This window comes from Danio aesculapii, chromosome 1 (assembly GCF_903798145.1).
Source record: "Danio aesculapii chromosome 1, fDanAes4.1, whole genome shotgun sequence".
In the NCBI taxonomy this organism is placed as follows: Eukaryota; Metazoa; Chordata; class Actinopteri; order Cypriniformes; family Danionidae; genus Danio; species Danio aesculapii.
The window spans coordinates 62710035-62732096 of NC_079435.1; the positions used below are offsets into that span (position 1 = coordinate 62710035).

General features: G+C 38.4%; 1 protein-coding gene across 1 annotated transcript; it reads right to left on the reverse strand.

Moving 5' to 3' along the window:
• Window positions 1-2636: 2636 nt before the first annotated feature.
• Window positions 2637-13961, reverse strand: mrpl39 (mitochondrial ribosomal protein L39). The gene is made up of 10 exons (XM_056453004.1): window positions 13797-13961; window positions 12779-12988; window positions 9544-9683; window positions 8890-8989; window positions 8519-8586; window positions 6683-6795; window positions 6438-6503; window positions 5829-5982; window positions 5627-5674; window positions 2637-2787 (listed from the first exon to the last, which is right to left on the reverse strand). The coding sequence occupies exons 1-10, from the start codon at window positions 13834-13836 to the stop codon at window positions 2698-2700; spliced, it is 1029 nt and encodes a 342-aa protein (XP_056308979.1). The 5' UTR covers window positions 13837-13961; the 3' UTR covers window positions 2637-2697.
• Window positions 13962-22062: the final 8101 nt, after the last annotated feature.

The window sequence follows — 22062 nt, forward strand, 5'->3', positions numbered from 1 at the left end:
TTACGGGCATGTCAGAATCCACTTTTGCGATTTTAAGGATGGATAAATCTGCTTTGCGTCGTGGCGCATGGTCTAACAGGGTTGAGCTTATTCTCCTAATGAGTTATAGGTGTGTTTTGAGAATAAACCAATCACAGTCTCATCTCTCATTCCCTTTAAGAGTCAGTTGCGTCGCGCCATAGTGCATTTGTTATTTACATGACGGACTCTGTAAGTGTAAAAACTGAACACTTCATTAGAGAGAAGACAGTTAAACAGAGCATCTGCAGTGCCAGAATAAGAGATGAGCCTCCTCATTGTTTACTTTCACTTTCACTCTTGTGGATAGGGGAACGTGTTGTACACACAGACATCTATTAGCCTACACATAATTAATTTCATTTATTAAGCGCAAAGATTTGATTCAAAACTATTTCTAAATTCTGTTCTAATTTCCAGCAAACGAATAAATGAAGAATAATAATGACGTGTGTTCAAAAAAACTGAGTAATATCCAAACACACATGCTGTGCCCCATATGGTCTAAAAGCTGACAGGTGGACAAATCTGAGCTTGTTTTTAATAAAACAAATATAAATATGCAGATAATCAATAATACTGCTGATAATAATAACATTATACAAAAGCAAATGTCATGAATAAACTGAAAAAGCCCCCCGAGATGAAGAAGGCATGGAGGCGGTGTTTTTTTATATTTATGTAAGCTAGAAAATAATAATTTTTGTAATATTTTAATCCTTTAATTCTTTTTCACTTGTAAAGATATTTGCTCATTGTTCTACATCCTGTGTGTATTAAGCAATGTGTAAGCGAGGTGCACAACTAACGCGCTCTGTGCTGGACAATAGACCTGATTTGATCTGATCTATTGAACAGTTTATTTAAGTTCCTCAATATAGCAACGCGCCTCTACATGCCAACTTTTTTAAGACCAGAACGTCTATGGGCACACAAATGAGCGCAAATGCATTTGTATTTAAACAGCGTGCTGCAAAACGTCAAAACCAGTCTTGCACCGAGCTGAAACTAGCAAACAATTGCGTAACGCCTTGCGCCAGGTGTATGATATGGCCCTTTGGTATCGAATTAGAAAGAAAATAATTGGTATCGGTGGCTCAGTGGTCAGCACTGTGGTCTCACAGCAAGAAAGTCGCTGGTTCAAGTCCCGGCTGGGTCAGTTGGTGTTTCTGTGTGGAGAACACATGCGCTATAGGGGAATTGATGAACTACATAGGCCGTAGTGTGAGTGTGTGTGTGTGTGTGTGTGTGTGTGTGAATGAGTGTGTTGGAACTGAAAAGGCATTCGCGGTGTAAAACATATGCTGGAATAGTTGGCGGTTCATTCCACTGTGGCGTCATCAGATGAATAAAGGACTAAGCCGAAAAGAAAATGAACAGGTGATTAATTCTGCTGATTATTCCTCTATAAATCAGAGGACAATCAGATGGAGAAACACGAGTTCTGGGAATCCAAATAAATCAGCTGAATGATGTAGAAACACACCGGCAGAAGAGTGTCATTTAGAACATATAATCATATTACAGATGAATATTAAACTGTAGAGTCTGCTGTGTGTGTGTGTGTGTGTGTGTGTGTGTGTGTGTGTGTGATCAGAATAAAAGTGTAATATTTGCTGAATTAAAATGTCAAAATCCAATACACACACACACACACACACACACAATGAAGTAGCCTGGAGCGTCTTGCCCTAAACTGTGCTGGGTTAAAATAATCAGCAGCTCCTCTGGCATTTAAACACACACACACACACACACACACACACACACACAGCACCTGTCTGCATGCGACAGACACAGCAGCTGCAACACTCCTCTGACAGTCACACTCACTTTTACAACACTGCCTTTGTCTTCAGCCTGACAAAGTGCTGACTGCTTATTTTACACACACACACACACACACACACACACACACCAAACTTTCCCACACCCACACACCAGATCTGACCAGTCAAGGCTAAACGTGTACACGCACACACTCCCACATACACACACACTCTCACTAACTCCTCCTCTCAAACACACACACTTTCTCTCTCACACACAAACTCTCTCTCACACACACTGGCATAAACAGTCACACAAGCACAATCACACACAGTCTTTCTTGCTATCTCTCTATTTCTCTTGCGGACACAAACTCTCTCTATCAGACAAACACTTGCATTCACACTTTTACAGAAACTCACTTACACTCTGTCTTTTACACACACACACAAATACTTAGACACACACTTACACACAAACTCACACACACACAAATACTCAGGCATAAACACACACACTTATAAACTCACTCTCACACACACAGACATAAATACTCACACAATCTCACACACACATAGTGATGGATAAATGTGATCAAACTCCTCTCCAAAAAAAATGTAAGAAAGTGATACACACACACGTGGGCGCGCACGCACACGCGCACACACACACACACACACACACACACACACACACACACACACACACACACTGCTGGAGAGTCAGTGCAGCCTGTGTTTTGTGCAGCTCCTCCTCCAGTCTGCAGTACAGGATCTCATTAGCTCATCAGGTTAATTAAACACAGCTGCTGTAACCTCACACACACAAACACACACACACACACAGAATTAGACATGAGGCAAACACGTTTATTCAACAATATCATACAAACAGAGTGCTGGGGCGGGGTTATGGCAGAGGGGGTGGAGTCACAGAGACAGTGGGTGGAGCCTTTGTGTTGGGAGGAGGAGCCAATGTTGAAGATGAGGGAAGCTCCACCTGTAAGAGGAGCAGAAAAACGTCCATGCAGATTTATTTGACAGTATTCATATTTTTATGTGTAGTTTTATAAATACTTCATTATTAAAGTTCAGTTTTCATTTGTTTCGATTCTCTCATGTTAAAGCATCAACCTGACGTTGATCCATGCTTTTATTTCAGCGTGATGATGTATTTACAACTGAAATTTAATATTGAGTAGGGGGCGGGGTTTATTTTTTGAGCTCCGCCTCTCACTTGCTGTCAACTAATGTTGCGGTCAGACCAAGCGTCACCCTCTCGCTCTCCCTCGTGAAGCTAATATGGAAATAACGGAAATTCATGGAAACTCCGCTAGTCCTGGCTCCATATGGAGCAGATTTCTATTGAGCCCACTGTTAAAATGGCCGACTTTACACAGAAAAAAAAGAGTGTTTACAGCCTGCTACAAATAAATTTTAGTTCATATAGCTAAAATTACCCTTCATGACGACTGTGAGGGGGTGAATTTTATTATAACTCATCCATTTGCTTTATATTAAGTTCTATTAAGTCTGCATAATTAAGGGCGTGGCCACTTGAGTGACAGCTAGGTCTCGCTGGTCGCCGTCTCTTCACCTCAGCTGATTCCGGCTGATTAGCTGCTGAACTCGGCATATTCATCGTATTTTTGTTTTGTTTAATGTTTCTTTACACTGTCATTTGCCTTTTGGACTTATTTCCTACAGTTATCAGATGATATGGCATGCTGTGTGCACTTTATTGTGCTCACAAACCATTCACATGGCCTCCATTTCCCAGCTGAGTGAAATTATATACTTATATACCATCTCTATAAATGTATTTGCTTTATTTAAGATCCTTTATAATGTGCTTCAGAGCTGTAATGCCCTCCAGAATCTGACAGATTGATTAGCTGTAGGCTCTAGAACAGTCATCTGAAGCGTTGTCATACAGTGTTATGCTGGAGTTCAATAGTCTTGCATTTACTAACACACACTATATCTGAAGTGTTTGGAAGTTATTATTTGTTATATATTATTATTATGTTCCTCCTGTAGAAAAACATCATAAGAACAATGCTTAGTGTGTTACAGCAGTGTTTTTAAAAGACTAAACACTTTATTGATATAGTGTACGGCCAAGCACATGTGGTCAGAACATAGGCTTGGGCAGTAATATGGTAATATGGTATACCGCGGGATCTAAAATTAGCAACGGTGTCAGTTTCAATACCGTTACACCGTCATAAAAAACAGTGCACTTAAATAGGAGACAAGGAGTAAATAATTATTATTTAATGGCTAAAAATGCGTATGCGTGATTGACATCACGGGACAGTGTGGAGGAGAGAGAGAGAGAGAGAGAGAGAGAGAGAGAGAGAGAGAGAGAGAGAGAGAGAGAGAGAGAGAGAGAGAGAGGGAGAGAGGGAGAGAGGGAGAGAGGTGAGGTAAGATGGCCAGTCGCGCACCAAGTGACCTGCAGTTTGGCAGTATTTCGGGTTTCGACCGAACGAGAAGGGAGACGTGGTAAATATGAACTAGCGGTCTGCATTCCCGCTACTGTACCACGGGAGCCACGGGACCCGACCAGATGTCTTGCGGTGTGGGAATAAATTTCCGAATAAAGCGCGGGAGCGGTCGATAACTCGATAACTAATTGTGTGCTGTTTATGTGTGTGTGCGCGTGTGTGTGTGTAAATGAGAGAGCGTGATGCTGTGCGTCCCTTGGTGCTGTCTCTGTGTGTGTGTGTGTATGAGAGAGAGCGTCTCACGCAGTTCTCTAATACGAATAAGACCTAAGGTGGCATATACGGTATTCAGTTTCAGAATGGTTTAGGCACAACCCAACAGTTTGGTGACGCTCTCTGAGCCTTACATCATCATTTTTTTTATTATGCACGGTAATACCGGATACCGAGGTAAAATAGGGAGGAGGTATCAAAATTTGGATACCGTCCGAGCCCATCAGAACACCATCGAGTCGCAGGTAATGAAGGTTAAAGCGTTCTCCCATAGAAAAGCCAGCAGGCGTCTGTATAGCTCTGGATCATGCTTCAACTATTTGCCTTTATTTGGTCACCCCTGGTTGATACGGTGACGCCCAAAGAAATTGGCAAAGGTTGGCCACGCCTACTTGTAGCTTAATTTGTGGTCTTTAGACGTCATGGATATTATGTCCATATCTTTTACAGTCTATGATTTACACTCGAGTTTGAGCATGCGAAATTCTGTCGCACAGTGCTGCAAAAAGGGGCGGGATTAAACAAGATGACTAGACATTAAAGAAGCGAGCGATTGGTCCCTATTTTAAACTTCTGTTCAGAGAGGTCATGTTTTGATCTTCGATTGGTCTCATGCAGTCATGTGATGCCATGTTGCAGGTCCGAATTCACCAAGCTTGAACTTTGCAACGCAGCAAACTGAGAAACTTAACGCACAAGCTCACGTTTCTGATCTGCAGCATTCACATGCATATAAATGGAAGTCTATTGGGAGAGTCCAGTGTGTCAGCGACTTAACAGCTGGAGGGGTGTGGCCAGGCATAGTTAACCCAATCAGAGAAGGACAGCCGTATCAGAGCGGATGGGCAGATTGTGATTAAAGATGAACAAAAACAGTGGTTTAAACATGATTAATGATTCACTTTAAGACTAATGAGATGCGGGAGAGAATTAAGCACAATAATATATGATGAACACTTGATTTCTGTTTATAGTTTATTGGTTTTCCTTTTAATCGTCTGTGTGTCGTGTAATTAAACATGGCTGATATTGTGTTTTCTTTATAAATGCTTTATGCAATATTACAATTTTACAACACAATTTTACTCACACACACACACACACACACAAACTTACCAGTCTTTCTGCTCTTTTCCGCAGCTTCCTCCAGACTGTATGATGAGCCTGAAAATGTGATGCAAACACACTGAGAATGAAGCAAACACACACTAAAGCTGGAATAAAACTGGACTTTAAATCAAGAATGAGGAGATCTGCTCATCACCACTGTCACAGAGCATCTGCTGTGTGTGTGTGTGTGTGTGTGTGTTGTACTCACAGTAAGGTTGATGGGCAGTGAGAGCCCCTGAGCTCGGCGCTGGACTCCACGTGTGTTTTCTGAGAGTGTGTGTATCGACGTGACCTCAAACTGAGAGCAAAGACCCGTGCGGGACACCAGAGGGGTGGAGCTTAGCGTCACATGATCCCCACACCTGAACACACACACACACATGCAATAAACATAACACACTGATGCTCTAAACAGAAGTTCTCCTGTGTGCACTAAATGTTGTGTGTGGTTGTGTTTTTATGCACATTGTGTGTATAAGTTGTGTAGTGTGTGTGTGTGTTTTGTGGGCAATGTGTGTGTGTTTTTCATTGGGCGCAGTCCCTTTATTAATCTGGAATCGCCACAGCGGAATGAACCGCTAACTTATCCAGCATATGTTTCACGCAGTGGATGGGCTTCCAGCTGCAACCCAGTACTGGGAAACACCCAAACACACTCATTTGTGTGCACGTGAGTGTGCTGTGATTGTACATGTTGTGTGTTTGTATATGTTGTGTGTGCATGTGTTGTGGTCTATGCATGCATCTGTGTGTGCATATGCTTGTGTATGTGTGTGCATGCATGTGTGTCGAATGTGTTTGTGTGTGTTATGTTCACCTGTACAGTGTCACCGTCCCGTTCTGACTCTGAGCTGCTGCTTCTTCAACTTCCTCCTGTTTACACCTGAACACACACACACACACACACAATTGTTTTTATAGTTAAACCGACTTATGGCATTCATGACCTGAAGTGTTTATATCCCTAACACACACACACACACACACACACACACCTCATATTATTTGCACATTTGGATAAATGCGTCTAAATGAATGTGAATAAACGTGTGTTAGCTGGACCTGCTCTGAGAGAAGATCTCCAATGCCAGAGAAGCTGAAACCTCCAGCGGCTCCCAGGGCAGATCTCTGCTGATCATCTGCAGAGCGTCACGCGTCAGACTGCGCAGATTCTCCTGCAGGGCGACACACACACACACAGCAAAGTTTGACTCTAATAAAGTGGAATATTTTCATTTGCATGTGTTTTTAAGCCAGCTGGTGTTTCTGTGTGGAGTTTGCGTGTTCTCCCCGTGTTGGTGTGGGTTTCCTCCGGGTGCTCTGGTTTCCCCCACAGTCCAAACACATGCGCTATAGGGGAATTGATGAACTACATTGGTTGTAGTGTATTTGCGTGTGTGTGAATGTTGGTGTGTATAGGTGTTTCCCAGTACTGGGTTGCAGCTGGAAGGGTATCCGCTGTGTAAAACATATGCTGAAAAGTTGCTGGTTCAACCCACTGTGGCGACCCCTGATAAATAAGGGACTAAGCTGAAGGAAAATGAATGAATGATGTTGAAAAAACCTCTGTATTCTCCATAGATGCGAGTTCATTTTGGAGTTATTAAAGGGCCAGTTCACCCAAAAATGAAATGTACTCACTATTTACTCTCCCTCAAGTGTTTATAAACCTTTATGAGTTTCTTTCTTTCTTTTAAACACAGATATTTTGAAGAAAGCGGTAACCATTGACATCCATAGAAGGAACAGAGTATATACAGGAATCAGAGAATGAAATTCAATACCTGTTAAGACCTTTTTTAAGACTCTTTCCATACATTTTAAGACCTCATCGCCACTTTTAAATGGGAAACAGGGGTGAGATTTTAACAGTATAATTACTGAAACTAATCCAAAATGATAACATTATTTATACACTGAATGATCTTTTAAATCAAGCTAATTTAGCAGGTTGGCGCCTGTAGAGCTGCAGAAATAATGGTGTTGCCTTGATTACTGCAGTAAACAAAGCAGCATGATGTCAAGTCTAGCAGGATTTCACTGATTTCATAAACTACGCAGCATCCTGATATTCGCAGATTTAATTGAGGCAAACTTTAGCATACAACTATACACTGCATAATCGAATATGATATCAAATTTAATACCTTTAAAAACAGCATTTAAGACTTTTTAATATTTTTTAAGAGCCTTAAATTTATCTACATTGATTTATTAACTTTTAATTCTTTTTAAGACCCTGTGGACACCCTGAGGAAAAACAAATTGCATGGAAGTCAATGGTTACAGGTTTTCAACATGGTTCTAAATATCTTCTGTTGTGTTTAACCCATAAAGGTTGAGTAAATGATGACAGAATTTTTACTTTGGGTGAGCTGTCCCTTTATTATTAATTGCACATTAATATTCATGAGCATTTAAGGTTAGTTCAAGGTATAGCTTCTAAATTCTCGTTCATAAGTGCTTTCTTAGATTATTTCTTGCTAATGTTTGCATGAAATTCTGAAAATGTTTACCTGAACGCTCGAAGTATGTTTGTTAAGCTCTGTGAACACAGTTAAAGTATCTTCATGTTTTATCATTGTGAACACATAATGGAAATATGACTTAAGTGTTCTCTGAAGGTTCGTATAGAAGTGGTAACACAATTTCTTTTACAGCTGGAAGAGCTTCTGCTGTGTAAAATATATGCTGGAATAGTTGGCGGTTCATTCCGCTGTGGCGACCCCTGATAAATAAGGGACTGAGCCAAAGGAAAATTAATAAATTATTCAATTATTTTGTATTTTTGTTTCCCCAATACTTTTAGATTCAACAGAAAAACGTAAAACGTAAACGAAAGCAAATGAGATGCACAGTAAGATGAGAATAAATCAGTGATGAGGACGTGTTTCTGACCTCCGTGGGCTTCCAGGAGTCCAGAAGCGGATCCAGAAGCAGATCACAGCAGAAAGCACCAGCCGTCACTGCAAACACAACCGAGCGTGTGTTTTTATTATTTGTTTATTCAAATGAAACCCAGAAAAATTCAAATGGACAGCACAACATTGGAAATTAATTAAGTAATTAATTAATTAAACTACGAAATTGAAACCCGTAAGATTGAAGAAAAAAATCCCCAAATTTAAGACGTTTTTAAATAAAAAGGATAAAAATTTTTATTTAAAAAGTGCAATTTCTATTTGATTTTAGCATGAAATAAAAATACAAGTTTTTTTAAAATGTCTTTTGCTGAAAATAAACACACACAGAGAGAGGATCAGTCTGACCTGGCACTTCAGGAATCTTGAGCAGCTCAACACTGAACTGGTCCTTAAAGGCTGATTCCAGGACGAGACCCAGAAGAGCCGCACAGGAGCGCCAGTACGCCTAAAACACACACAGACACACACACACACACACTAATGATCAACACACCAACTTTACAATGCATCAGCCTTACTGTAAAGTAATACCTATTAACTTCTTTGTATAGTGCTTTTCACAATAATTATTGTGCTTTACAAGATTATCACACTGTTCATCTGTGCTTCATCTAGAACTCCACATCTAGAATCCTCTTAGTCTATGCTGACGTTATCTTCAGCAGCTCAAACACTCTAATGGTTAATGGACAGACGGCTGCTTCTCACTCAGGGCTGCTCTTTATGCTAATGAGGGAGAGATGATGACCACTAGTGGGCGGGGCTTTCCCCCTCTGATGACACGTACAAAGGGAGAATGTCAATCAAAGTGTTTCATTCATCAAGTCTGAGTATAATAAACACAATTCATTCCTGTTGAGCATCAGAGGCTGGAGATACTCACACACTGCTGACACACAACCATTTATAAATGTGATTTTTGCATAATAGGTGCACTCTAAACTCTTATTTAGCAGTATTTCTGATTGTAATAATCTGTTTAGTAGTGATGGAGTTTACCTGGTTGAGAATCTGTGGGTCTGGATCTCTGAAGGTCAGCAGTGTGAGCTCACAGGAGCGGGTCAGGGGTTTGTGCATGTGCCACGGCTGTCCGTCCACCAGCGCCAGCGCACTGCTGTTCACATGCCACTCCGACAGGTCTGACATACACAACACAACACAGGTTAACACTGCAGCACGGATCACAGTTCATTTAAAGAGCCCATATTATACATGAAATAGGGTCATATTTAGGTTGTAAGGGTCTCCAACAACAGTCTAATATGCATGCAAGGTCAAAAAACACTTTCATGTCTTATAATCTGCATTTATTATTACCTAATTATCCCAGCGACTCCCATATGAATCGTTCAGCAATTCATTTGTTCCCAAACCCCTCCTCAGCGCGAAGCTAATCTGCACTGATTGGACCGATGACAGCCTGCTGCGATTGGTCGACAGTGACAGGCTTCAGCACGAGACAGAGTGAAATGCCCAGCTGGTAATCAACTATATAAAAGTAGTCACAGTGCACACGCGCTTCATAGTGTAAGGCTTTTTTCACACACACAACCCTCCTCAGAAGAACTGGGGAGATCGACGCGAGTCTCCTAGCCGTCACACACTCTACCTGCTCTTTTTCTCTCTCTCTCACACACACACACGCACGCGCACGCACACACACACACTACGCTCCTCAGAAGAACTAGGGAGAGCGACACGCGTCTCCTGTCTCCTAGCCGTCACACACTCGACCTGCTCTTTTTCTCACACACACACACAAACACACGCATACACACATCACGCTCCTCCTCAGAACTAGGGAGATCGACACGAGTCTCCCGTCTCCTAGCTTACGATGGCCATAGCAACGACAAACGGCAGTGGAACGCGAGCTCACAAAAGCATTTAACGTTAAATCCGTAAACAAAGCGGCACGCGTCACCTTTTCAACGTGGCTTACATGCGATAAGAGAATATAAAGAGTAACCGCGTGTACTGTACCAGGTTAACAAGTAACAAAACACAATAAATACATAATTTGTAAGCTAGAGTAAACGAGGCAACAATTTTAATCGCACTTACTTACACTAGTGAATAAACCTCAACCACTGACTCTTCACAGTTTCATCTTTGGGTAGAGACTGTCAATATTATCCATCTGAGCACAGCGTGACTTCATTCGACCGGCGGCGTCTGTGTGTGTGTGTCTAGTGTTTTTTCTGTGTTAGTGGGCGGGGCCGCAGGTTTCAAATCTCCCGGGTTTGCGCGTGTAACTACTGGCGAGGCTTGTGTTTCGTGGCTGCGTCATCGCGAAACACCTAATGACTCGTTATCAAGACGACTCGTTTGAAGCACTATGAGTCGACTCTTTTATAGATGAATCAATAATTTTAAACACTGTACACTTACAGATTTAAGCCTTAGCTGGATATTTCACTTCACTTAGAGCTGTGTTACACACTACATGGAAGGGCATTTTCAAAAACCCATAATATGGGCTCTTTAAAGCAAGATTTCCCAAACTTTCCAGTCCACAACCGTAAAATAACAGCGCCAGAGACTCTCGAACCTCCACACGGTCCTCACAGGTGGTTATTCACTTGTTAAGTGGTGACGTATGGAGCACTGTTTCCGCATCCAAGCCGCTACTCATTTGAACTGAGAAATATTTGTTTATGATTAGTTTTTAGTCATATCACACATTAAAGTGAATTTATATATCAAATCAGTTCAGTTTTGATTTCCTTTATTTTGTCATTCATAACATCACAATAAAATTGTAATGCAGAACGAAATTACGTTGCAACAGACCCAACAAGAACATAAAAACATCACTATACAAACACTATAATCCTAACATGATAAACAAGCTTTAATAATTTCATCAAAATATAAAAATACCTATTTCACCATTTGTTATAATAGTTGTAATATTGATAACTTATGCTAGTTTAACTATTTATTGATTTATTATTTTACACTAGCTATCAATATATTTGGGCTGCACAATATATCATTTCAGCATTGATATTGCAATGTGCAAGTCCACAATAGTCTCATCACAGGGATCTGTAATGTAGTTGACCAGACCTTACAGTTAACAACAGCGGAGTCATTTCATATTTTAACCTCAGAGTGAAATGTTATTATTTGCATGTGTTTTTAAGACCTGATTGTAAGAATCTTAAGCAAATTTCAGCCATTCAGGCACAATAAATTACACATTCGTAGCTCAAAAGATGCATTTTACATTACATAAGTATTTACTCAATTAAAGTGATAGTGTTGTTATTATTATCATATGGTGATCATTTAATTTGTGCTTATGAAAACTGTTTGACTCCCCAGAAAATCATAAATCATAGTTTATTTGCATCTTTTCTTTGTTGTATTTGACTCTGCTTGCCATTTATTAAATGATATTCCCCTACAGAATCAAGCAAATCAATCTATTATTATGAATTCGTTACAATTGCATCTACATCGCAGTGAATGAAAATATTGCAATGTCAGATTTTTCCAATATCGTGCAGCACTAATATAAATATATATATATATATATATATATATATATATATATATATATATATATATATATATAGAGAGAGAGAGAGAGGTGGCGCGGTGGCGCAGTGTATAGCATGATCGCCTCAAAGCAAGAAGGTCGTTGGTTCGAGTCCCAGCTGGACCAGTTGGTGTTCGTGTTTGGAGTTTGCATGTTCTCCCCGTGTTGGTGTGGGTTCACAGATGATCCACACCCACTTCTACTGCACTGCCTGTTTACCTCTGTTAATATGCAAAACTGTCAGCCAATCACAGCAGTTAAAGTCTATGATAGGCCACGCCCATTCAAATTCATTCCGAAGATCAACAGTAAAATGTCAGATTGTCCCTCTTAATTCAAGCAGGGAAAACCAGCAGCAATCAAGAATTCATGCTTATCTGCTGTCATGACTTTACAATCAATCAATGTGATTATAATAGATGTCAATGGAGCAAAAACAGCACCAATGGGGAGTCAATCTAAACAGAGTGTAATGTTGGGTTTTTATTCCCAAAATATGCGTCAAAATAAGATTTGTCAGCAAAAATCATCACATTTGCTGAAACACAGAGAAAATGTTGGTCAAATTAAGACTCAAAATCAGCCCAGAGTGGATAAAAATAACCCAACGGTGAAGAGTCTACAGGAGAGTGTGAGGATGGGTGTTATATATATACTATTTACTGTTATATATATGTATATACTCACGGCGTGCGCAGCTGTATGGTGTAGACAGGCCTCTGTTCATCACCAGCAGCGTCCCCTGCAGGCCCGGCCCCTGCAGCTGCACCTCCACCTTCTCCACCCGCGGCTGCAGCGCTCGCTGACGGAGCTGCTCTCTGGAGAACTGAGCACTGCGCTGAGCCAGAACTGCTGCAGACGACAGACGAGGAGCTGCTGCAGCGCTGGACACCATACCTACACACACACACACACACACACACACACACACACACACACACACACACACACACACACACACACATCAATTGTATGAGCAGCACAATGACCGGTTTTCCTTTATTTGGCCACTTTATTAGGTACAACTGCTTGGTATTGCAAATGTCTAATCAGCCAATCACATGGCAGCAGCTCACTGCATGTAGACATGTAGACATGGTCAAGACGATCTGCTGCAGGTCAAAGCGAGCATCAGAATGGGGAAGAAAGGGGATTTAAGAGACGCTGAACGTGGCATGGTTGTTGCTGCCAGACGGGCTGCTCTGAGTATTTCAGAAACTGCTGATCTACTGGGATTTTCACGCACAACCATCTCTAGGGTTTACAGAGAATGGTCCGACAAAGAGGAAATATCCAGTGAGCGGCAGTTCTGTACGCGCAAATGCCTTGTTGATGCCAGAGGTCAGAGGAGAATGGCCAGACTGGTTCAGTAATAAATACTGTTTAATGAACACTGCCTTTATTAAATGATTATTAAATCAGTAATTATTTGTGTTACATGAAAAAGGGACACATCTCTTACACACTATCGATCACTATACAGAACAAAGTGGGACATAATTAATATTCATGGCCTCTCTTTTCAAATACGATTCAGAATTGAGTAATTATATCATAGTGATGAGCTCTTGTTGCATTATATTCTAGTGCATGCTTTTAATGAAGAGTGAAAATGTGTGTGTGCTGTAGATGTGTTCTTAGAGTCATCATAACTCTCTGAAGGTCAGTTTGATCAGCATTATGTGTGTTATTATGATCCACTTACGGCGCTGAAGCATCTGACCGACAGTCCGAGCGGCAGCCATGATCTTTAACACACTTTTCCTGCACAATATTAACAAAATAAACACAAACTACACAAATAAACGTAGGAAAATCAAGTCTCTAACTGTCAGAGATCGGCGACATGCTTGTGCTGCTTCCGAGTGCAGCGATAAAAACATTCCGTGCGATCAGCAGAAGCTCGTTTACAGTTCCGCTCTGTGTCGCCGATTTCCCAAAACATACTGTATCGGGTGAAATTTTAACTACAAGTAAGTTTCAATTATTATACATTATTACATATTTGTGTAACAATTACACAAATATGTAATAATATATAATAATAATAATAGTAATAATAATATATATATATATATATATATATATATATATATATATATATATATATATATATATATATATATATATATATATATATATATATATGCAAAAGTACAAGTAACTAGTACTAAACTTAAATTTCATCCTAACACAAACCATATAGTAGGAACATGCAGTTAATTAATATTACTAAGTACTTAAATGTATTAATATTTAAATATTTGTATTAACACTGTCAAAGAGCATAGAATCGAGGTGACACTCTAGTGCGAGTTGGGAAACAGCCACTAGATGGCACGGCGGCCATTTTGGAATAAAAATTTCAATAGAGCAACAGCATATATAAGTCTGTAAAATAAACTATTAAAAGTGCTGATGACTGTGATAGTAAGTGTTGTATTGTCGTCTTTCAGGTTGTATCTCAGCTTTAATGCACTTTTTAAATAAATAAAAAACAAAGCAGCTGCTTGCCATCGAGTGGATGGCCGATCGCTTTCACTCCAAAATGGCGGGATCGCGGGGCTGTGCTGGGCGCTGCTGTTGCAATGGAATGTTCTATTGAGTGTTGCCTGTTGGTCATTCTAAGCTCTTTGATTGTTCTCTGATTGGTGTTCACTGAAATAGGGGCGGTGTCAAACTGTCACTCACAAGCGATCAACCAATATCAAAAACCCTTCCCTCCCCATTCTTTTCTCTGATTGGTGTTTGCTGAAACGAGGACGGTGTCATTCACATGAGATCAACCAATAGCAAACCACAACCAACCAATCAACTATAAGCCAATCAACCAATCAAAAATAAATCCCGCCCACAGTTGTTCTTGATTCAAAAATGAAAAAAAGGAGAAAATGTCTGATTGTAGAGATTATATTATTATTATTATTTAAATGCATATTTAATTATTAGGGTGCAGATATGATGACCAGGAGGAGGAAAATCTGAAATAAAAATGTAAAAGAAAAATATGCTTAACTATGGAGAACGTCATTTTTAATTTGCATGGCTTTATTTAATCGCCAAAAATCCATTGCATGAGTAGAAAATTATGCTAAAAATCAAAAACATTTATCAAACAATATCAAAACCTATCCTACAATATCAAAAATAATAGAATATATATATATATATATATATATATATATATATATATATATATATATATATATAGGCTGGTAGCCGTGTGATATTCTGCAATATCAGCATTATTTGTACAGCCTCCTCACTCTTCTGTTTTACTTCGCCCATATACAGTGACAGGGGGACGCTCTACAGTTTAACAAATATGTATATACTATAAAATACTATAGAATGTTGTTGTTTAGTTGTTTAGACTGCAACTATGCAGTTTATTTATAAAGATATTGCCTATTTCAAAATATTTATATTTCTGAGAGAGCGCATTGGCAGCCATTAGCCAAAGACGGTTGACGTTGTCTATCCACAAGATGGCGCCAGGACCGCATAATAAGCGCTTGCTTAGAAGATTAAAACAGCGTGATTTCTAACTACAGCTGATCAAATCATTATTAAACTGGTGAGTGATATTCTAAGTCGATCTCTCTCTCTCTCTCTCTTGTATAGATTACAACTATGCAGTTTATTTATAAGGGCAGTCCCTATTTTAATACAGTTACTTTCTGGTTCTCAACAGTGCTGAGACCTCAGACACCTCCTCCTTATCGCTAACACAGCAGCAGTCTGGTAACATTAGTGATTGCACTGATTTCTTTGGGGTTAATTATTGTGATACCCGATTGCAACAGAGAAATACTGTAGACTGTAACACTGTAAGAAGATATCTCTGTAGATGGAGGACATTTGATGGTCACGATCAGCCTTATAATCTTAAAGTGTGAGCTCTTTGGTCATTACTTTAGAGATTAGGCTATAGAGAATCACTCAAACGCTAGCTCTACAGTGACGTTGGTGAATTAGTAACGGCTTCTGCTGTTCTGACGTCAGCTGCAGATGGGTTTTTAGACTCTCCATGTTTGATTTTCTTATTTATATACACAATTGTGCCGTCGAACTGTTGTATAAACGCAATATCACACGAGTAGCAGTGAGATATAGCTGTATATCAGCACTGATGGATGTGTCAAAACCTATCCTACATACCAAAGTAATTCATTCTTAAATTTCCTAGTATGAATATATCAAAAACTAATTTATTGTAGGGTTTAACTAAATGTTTTAGTTAATTAGATTCAACTTTAAAAAGTAGTTTACAGTAAGATGTTTTGAATATGACACACCGCTAAAACAGCTAAATCTATTCATTCGTGCTTTTATATCCAATTTAATTAAGTTAATTAGGTTTCAGCTATATGTTTCATGCAAATTTGAACTTCGTTTAATTGATATAAACTGTAAAGTTAATTAGATTCAACTTAAAAATGTAGGTTTATTTTTTACAGTGAGATGTTTTAGATATTATAAAACAGGTGAATATATTTATCCATGTTTTTATGTTAATTCATTATAATTAGGTTTCAACTATATGTTTTAATTCATACAAGTAAATAGTATGCTAATTGATGTAAACTCAAATGACTGGACATGTTTGATTCAACTTAAAAATTTAAGTTTATTACAGTGAGATGTTTTGAATATTAGACACCACTAAAACAGTTATAGCTTCAACTATATGTTTAATTCATACAAATTTAACCTTGACGTTTTAAGTCGGTTTATTTGATGCAAACTGAAATGACTTGTAAAGTTAATTGGTTCAACACAAATTTGTTTTTTTTTACAGTGAAATTGGATTGAATTTTGATTATTAGACACAATTAAAACAGCTTACAATACATTAATTCATACTTTAATGTACCTTCAATTCAATTTGGTTAATTAGGGTTCAACTATATGTTTCATACACATTTAAACTTCTGATTAATTGACGTAAATAAAAATGACTTAATAATGTAAGCTTTTTTACAGTGAGATTGAGTTTTAAAATATTATACACCACTAAAACCAGTAAACATCTATTCATTCATTTTATGCACTTTTAATTTGAGTAAGTTAATTAGGTTTCAATTATATCTTTAATTTAAATATCACATTAAGCCTTTTTAAAATTTATATTAACTGAAATGACTGAATGTGAGATGTTTTAAATATTATACACTACTAAACCTAAAGTATATATACTACATTATTACTATAGATTAACTATATGTTTAATTCATACAAATTTAACCTTGATGTTTTAAGTCGGTTTATTTGATGTAAACTGAAATAACTTGTAAAGTTAATTTGATTCAACTTAAAAATGTACGTTTTTTTTACAGTGAGATGTTTAAATATTTGACACTAAACCAGCTAAATTGCTTTTATGTCCAATTTGATTAAGTTAATTAGGTTTCAACTATATGTTTTAATTCATACAAGTAAATAGTATGCTAATTGATGTAAACTCAATTACTTGACAATTTTGATTCAACTTAAAAATTAAAGTTTTATTACAGTGAGGTGTTTTGAATATTAGACACCACTAAAACAGCTTTAAATATATTCATTCATGCATTAATGTACTGTTAATTCAAGTTAGTTAATTATGGTTCAACTATATGTTTCATGCACATTTAACCTTGATGTTTTAGGTTTAATCAATTGATGTAAACAAAAATGACTTAGCTTTTTGACAGTGGGATTGAGTTTTAAAATATTATACACCACTAAAACCAGTAAACATCTATTCATTCATTTTATGCACCTTTAATTTAAGTAAGTTAATTAGGTTTTAACTATATTTTTACTTTTAAATATCACATTAAGCCTTTTTTTAATTGATATAAACTGAAATGACTGAATGTTTTTTTAAAAGTGAGATGTTTTGAATATTATACACTACTAAACCAGCTAAATCTATCCATTCATGCAAAAAAAGAAGAATAAAAACCACAATGAAAGCATCAATGAATGAAAATGAAAGTGAATGCGCTGTACAAACGGTTGCAGGATCCCTTTTATTCGCCTTTTAGTTAAAACAGAAACCACAAATACACTCAAATAATGACTTTTACTGCTTGTTCAAATTGCGTATTTAAATTGACCTGAAACAACACAATTCTTGAGGTTTTTGGGGGAATGACTTAATTATCTTAAGTTCAATTAACTTAAATTTGTAAAAAGTAATGAGGTAATTCCTTTTCCAACACAAACTGTCTGTCTGGAACTAACAATTATAAACTAATTATAAGCTAACCTAATTGTTTTTACACATTTCAGTGCATTGAACAATTAAGTTACCCCCCAAAGAACAAGAATTGTGTTGTTTCAACTCATTTTATATACGTTTTTTTAATTGTATGAGGCAAACAGATGAGCTGTAAAAAGTAATCACTTCAAAAATTGAGTAAACCCATGACCTTAAAACATACAAGTTGATTTTGCCTAAAAGTTTAAGTATTTCTGTAGTAACTTAGAACTGTTAAGTTCTCTTAACTGAATTTTTATAACTATGCACAAGCACTGTAAAACATATATGATCAATTAGTCATGACAGCATATGTTTTTAGTCCATTGTAATTAATTAAACTAAGTTAATCATCTTCTAACTTAATTTTATTAGTTACACAAGCTGTTTTAAGTCAGTTTAACATAAAATTAGTTCATTGGACTCAAAATTAATTTGATTCAGCTTAAAAATTTAAGGCAAGCAGGATTTTTCACAGTGTGGGTCATTTACTTATTAATTTGAAGGTAATGAGTTTACTCACTTTTCAACTAATAGCTTTTCACAGTATAGTAAGCACCTGAATTAATCAGTGATTATCCTGAATATTTGATGACCTCACAGCTAGTTTTGGTGCTCAGACGGTTAGCTCACTAGCGCAGGATCAATGCTAACAGCATAGGTGTTCATCAGCACTAAACCCCTATCACGATTAGCATTAAACCTGAACCAGGAGATCAATGCACATCCATATCCATTCACACTTCAGGAGCAGAATCTGCTGAGGACAAAAAAAACAACAAGTCAGACATAAATCACAGTTATAAACAGATATAAATATAAAATATCCTCATGTATGAATGCATAAACACTAATATGCATGCATGTAGACGCCATATGCATCAGCTTTTCCAATAGTTTGGCTTATTATGCTGAATGCAGAGTCAGTACTGGAACTATAATGTAGGTATATTTAAAGAGGAGCGCAGTTTCCATCATGCCCACACACACACACACTTCAGAGAGCAGCTGATCTGACCTTTAAATGCTGGAAACACTGACTCGCATCCCTCTGATTTCATTGCTCTTCTGATTCCTAATGTGCGTAACTTTCATCAGTTTTAGACACTATGATGGAGTCTGAACACTTCTAAGAAGTGAGTTTGAAGAGAAGGAAGGAAATGTGAAGCCGCAGCAGCAGCCGCTGCACTGTGTGTGTGTGTGTGTGTGTGTGTGTGTGTGTTTATCTGAAGCATGCATAGTTACCTGTCTGACTGCTGCTGTTATAATCCTCCATCTGAAATATTCCACTCATGTCAAACAGTCGCTCATACACTTGTCTCTCTCTCTCTCTGTCGTTAGGCACTAGCGGTAATGAGCAGCATATGGGGGAGCTGTATATATAGTGAGTGTCATGACTCATTGTAAAATCCCCAGGGGAATTATGAGCAGCCTAATTATGAAAAATGAAATGAGAGTTTAGGGTAAATTAAAAATCATATCCACAGATCAATAGGTCACCATCAAAAGTGATAGCGGGAAAGTTGCTTCTAGTTTTAATGGCACCTGAGATCTGTTGATGTCATTCACAAACATCCCATAATAACATTTCATATGAACCCACATTAAATAAACACTATAGTAATTTATAGGAGACAATCTCATGTGTCTGAACCATACTAAAGTGTATTATTCACTCATTCATTTTCTTTTTGGTTTAGTCCTTTTATTAATCCGGGGTCGCCACAGCGGAATGAACCGCCAACTTATCCAGCATATTTTTTTACACAGCGGATGCCCTTCCAGCTGCAACCCATCTCTGGGAAACATCCATACACACTCATTCACACTCATCCACTATGGACAATTTAGCTTACCCAATTCCCCTATAGCGCATGTGTGTGGACTGTGGGGGAAACCGGAGCACCCGGAGGAAACCCACACCAACACGGGGAGAACATGCAAACTCCACACAGAAACACCAACTGACCCAGCCGGGGCTCAAATCAGCGACCTTCTTGCTGTGAAGCGACAGCACTACCTACTGCGCCACAGCGCCGCCTTTAAAGTGTATTATACCATATTTATTTTAATCTTTGTTAATGAATGCTGCTGCATATTTTAGTATGTACTATAGTGAACTGATAAACTGCTGTAAATACTGTAGCATGCTTTACTTTTTACTACAGTAAACTATGGTGTATTGTAGAATAATATACTCTGTACATGTAGAAAATTACAGTTTATATTACTGTAGTTGTTGTGTTACCATACCAACTGTAGAATCACCACAACAGATCAATTACTGCAGTTGTTGTGTTACCATAGCAACTACAGAATTCCCACAACTGATCAAATACTGTAGTTGTTGTGTTACCATAGCAACTGTAGAACCACCACAAAAGAATAATCACTATAGTTGTGTTACCATAGCAACTGTAGAATCACAAAAGATTAGTCACTATAGTTGTTGTATTACCATAGCGACTGTAGAATCACCACAACAGATCAAATACTGTAGTCGTTGTGTTACCATAGCAACTGTAGAATCATCACAACAAATCAGTTACTGTGGTTGTTGTGTTACCATAGCAACTGTAGAACCACCACAAAAGAATAATCACTATAGTTATCTTACCATAGCAACTGTAGAACCACAACAGATTAATCACTGTAGTTGTTGCGTTACCATAGCAACTGTAGAATCATCACAACAAATCAATACTGTGGTTGATATGTTACCATAGCAACTGTAGAATCACAACAACATACTAATTACTGTAGTTGTTTTATTATTACCATAGCAACTGAACCACAACAGATTAATCACTATAGTTGTGTTCCCATAGCAACTGTAGAATCACCACAACAGATCAATTACTATAGTTGTTGTTACCATAGCAACTGTAGAATCACCACAGCAGATTAGTTACTGTGGTTGTTGTGTTACCAAAGCAACTGTAGAATCACCACAACAGATCAATTACTGTAGTTGTTGGGATCTATGAGACTGAATGCCCTTCAAACCTTCAAAACCACATGGCAACATTCTAACAACCACACAGCAACTATACAAAATACCCTAGCAATGCCTTTGCAACCACATGTATAGCAACCACACCTTACTCCTCACACCTTAGCAACCATCTGTGAGACAGATTGGCTCTAAAAACTTCAAAACATAGCGGGAGGTGTTCCAGGCATGTCCCACCGGGAGGAGACCTCGGGGAAGACCCAGGACACGCTGGAGGGACTATGTCTCTCGGCTGGCCTGGGAACGCCTCGGGATCCCCCCCAGAGGAGCTGGAGGAAGTGTCTGGGGAGAGAGAAGTCTGGAGTTCTGCCCCCGCGACCCGGCCCTGGTTAAGCTGATGAATATGACATGACACAGCATCCTGACAACCACACGGCAACCATTCAGAATACCCTAACAACTGCCTAGCAACCACACACCAATCTAACTCTCAATAAATACTACATTTTAAAACATTGTCGAGTTTTTCAAACTTAAAATCTTCAAGTTGTGTTCTTCCGCCTCTAATTGACTCATGGCACAACACTTCATCTCCTCAGTATATTTGATCCTCCTGATCAGCGATGATGTTGGGGATTAAGTCAGTTGAGTCATGAGTCAATCAGGGATTTTTTACCCGTTGAGCTAAACTCATCATTCACAAAATGACTTTATCACGCAACTGTTCCTGTCACCTCAAATAACCCAGCTCAAGTCACTTAAACTACTGTG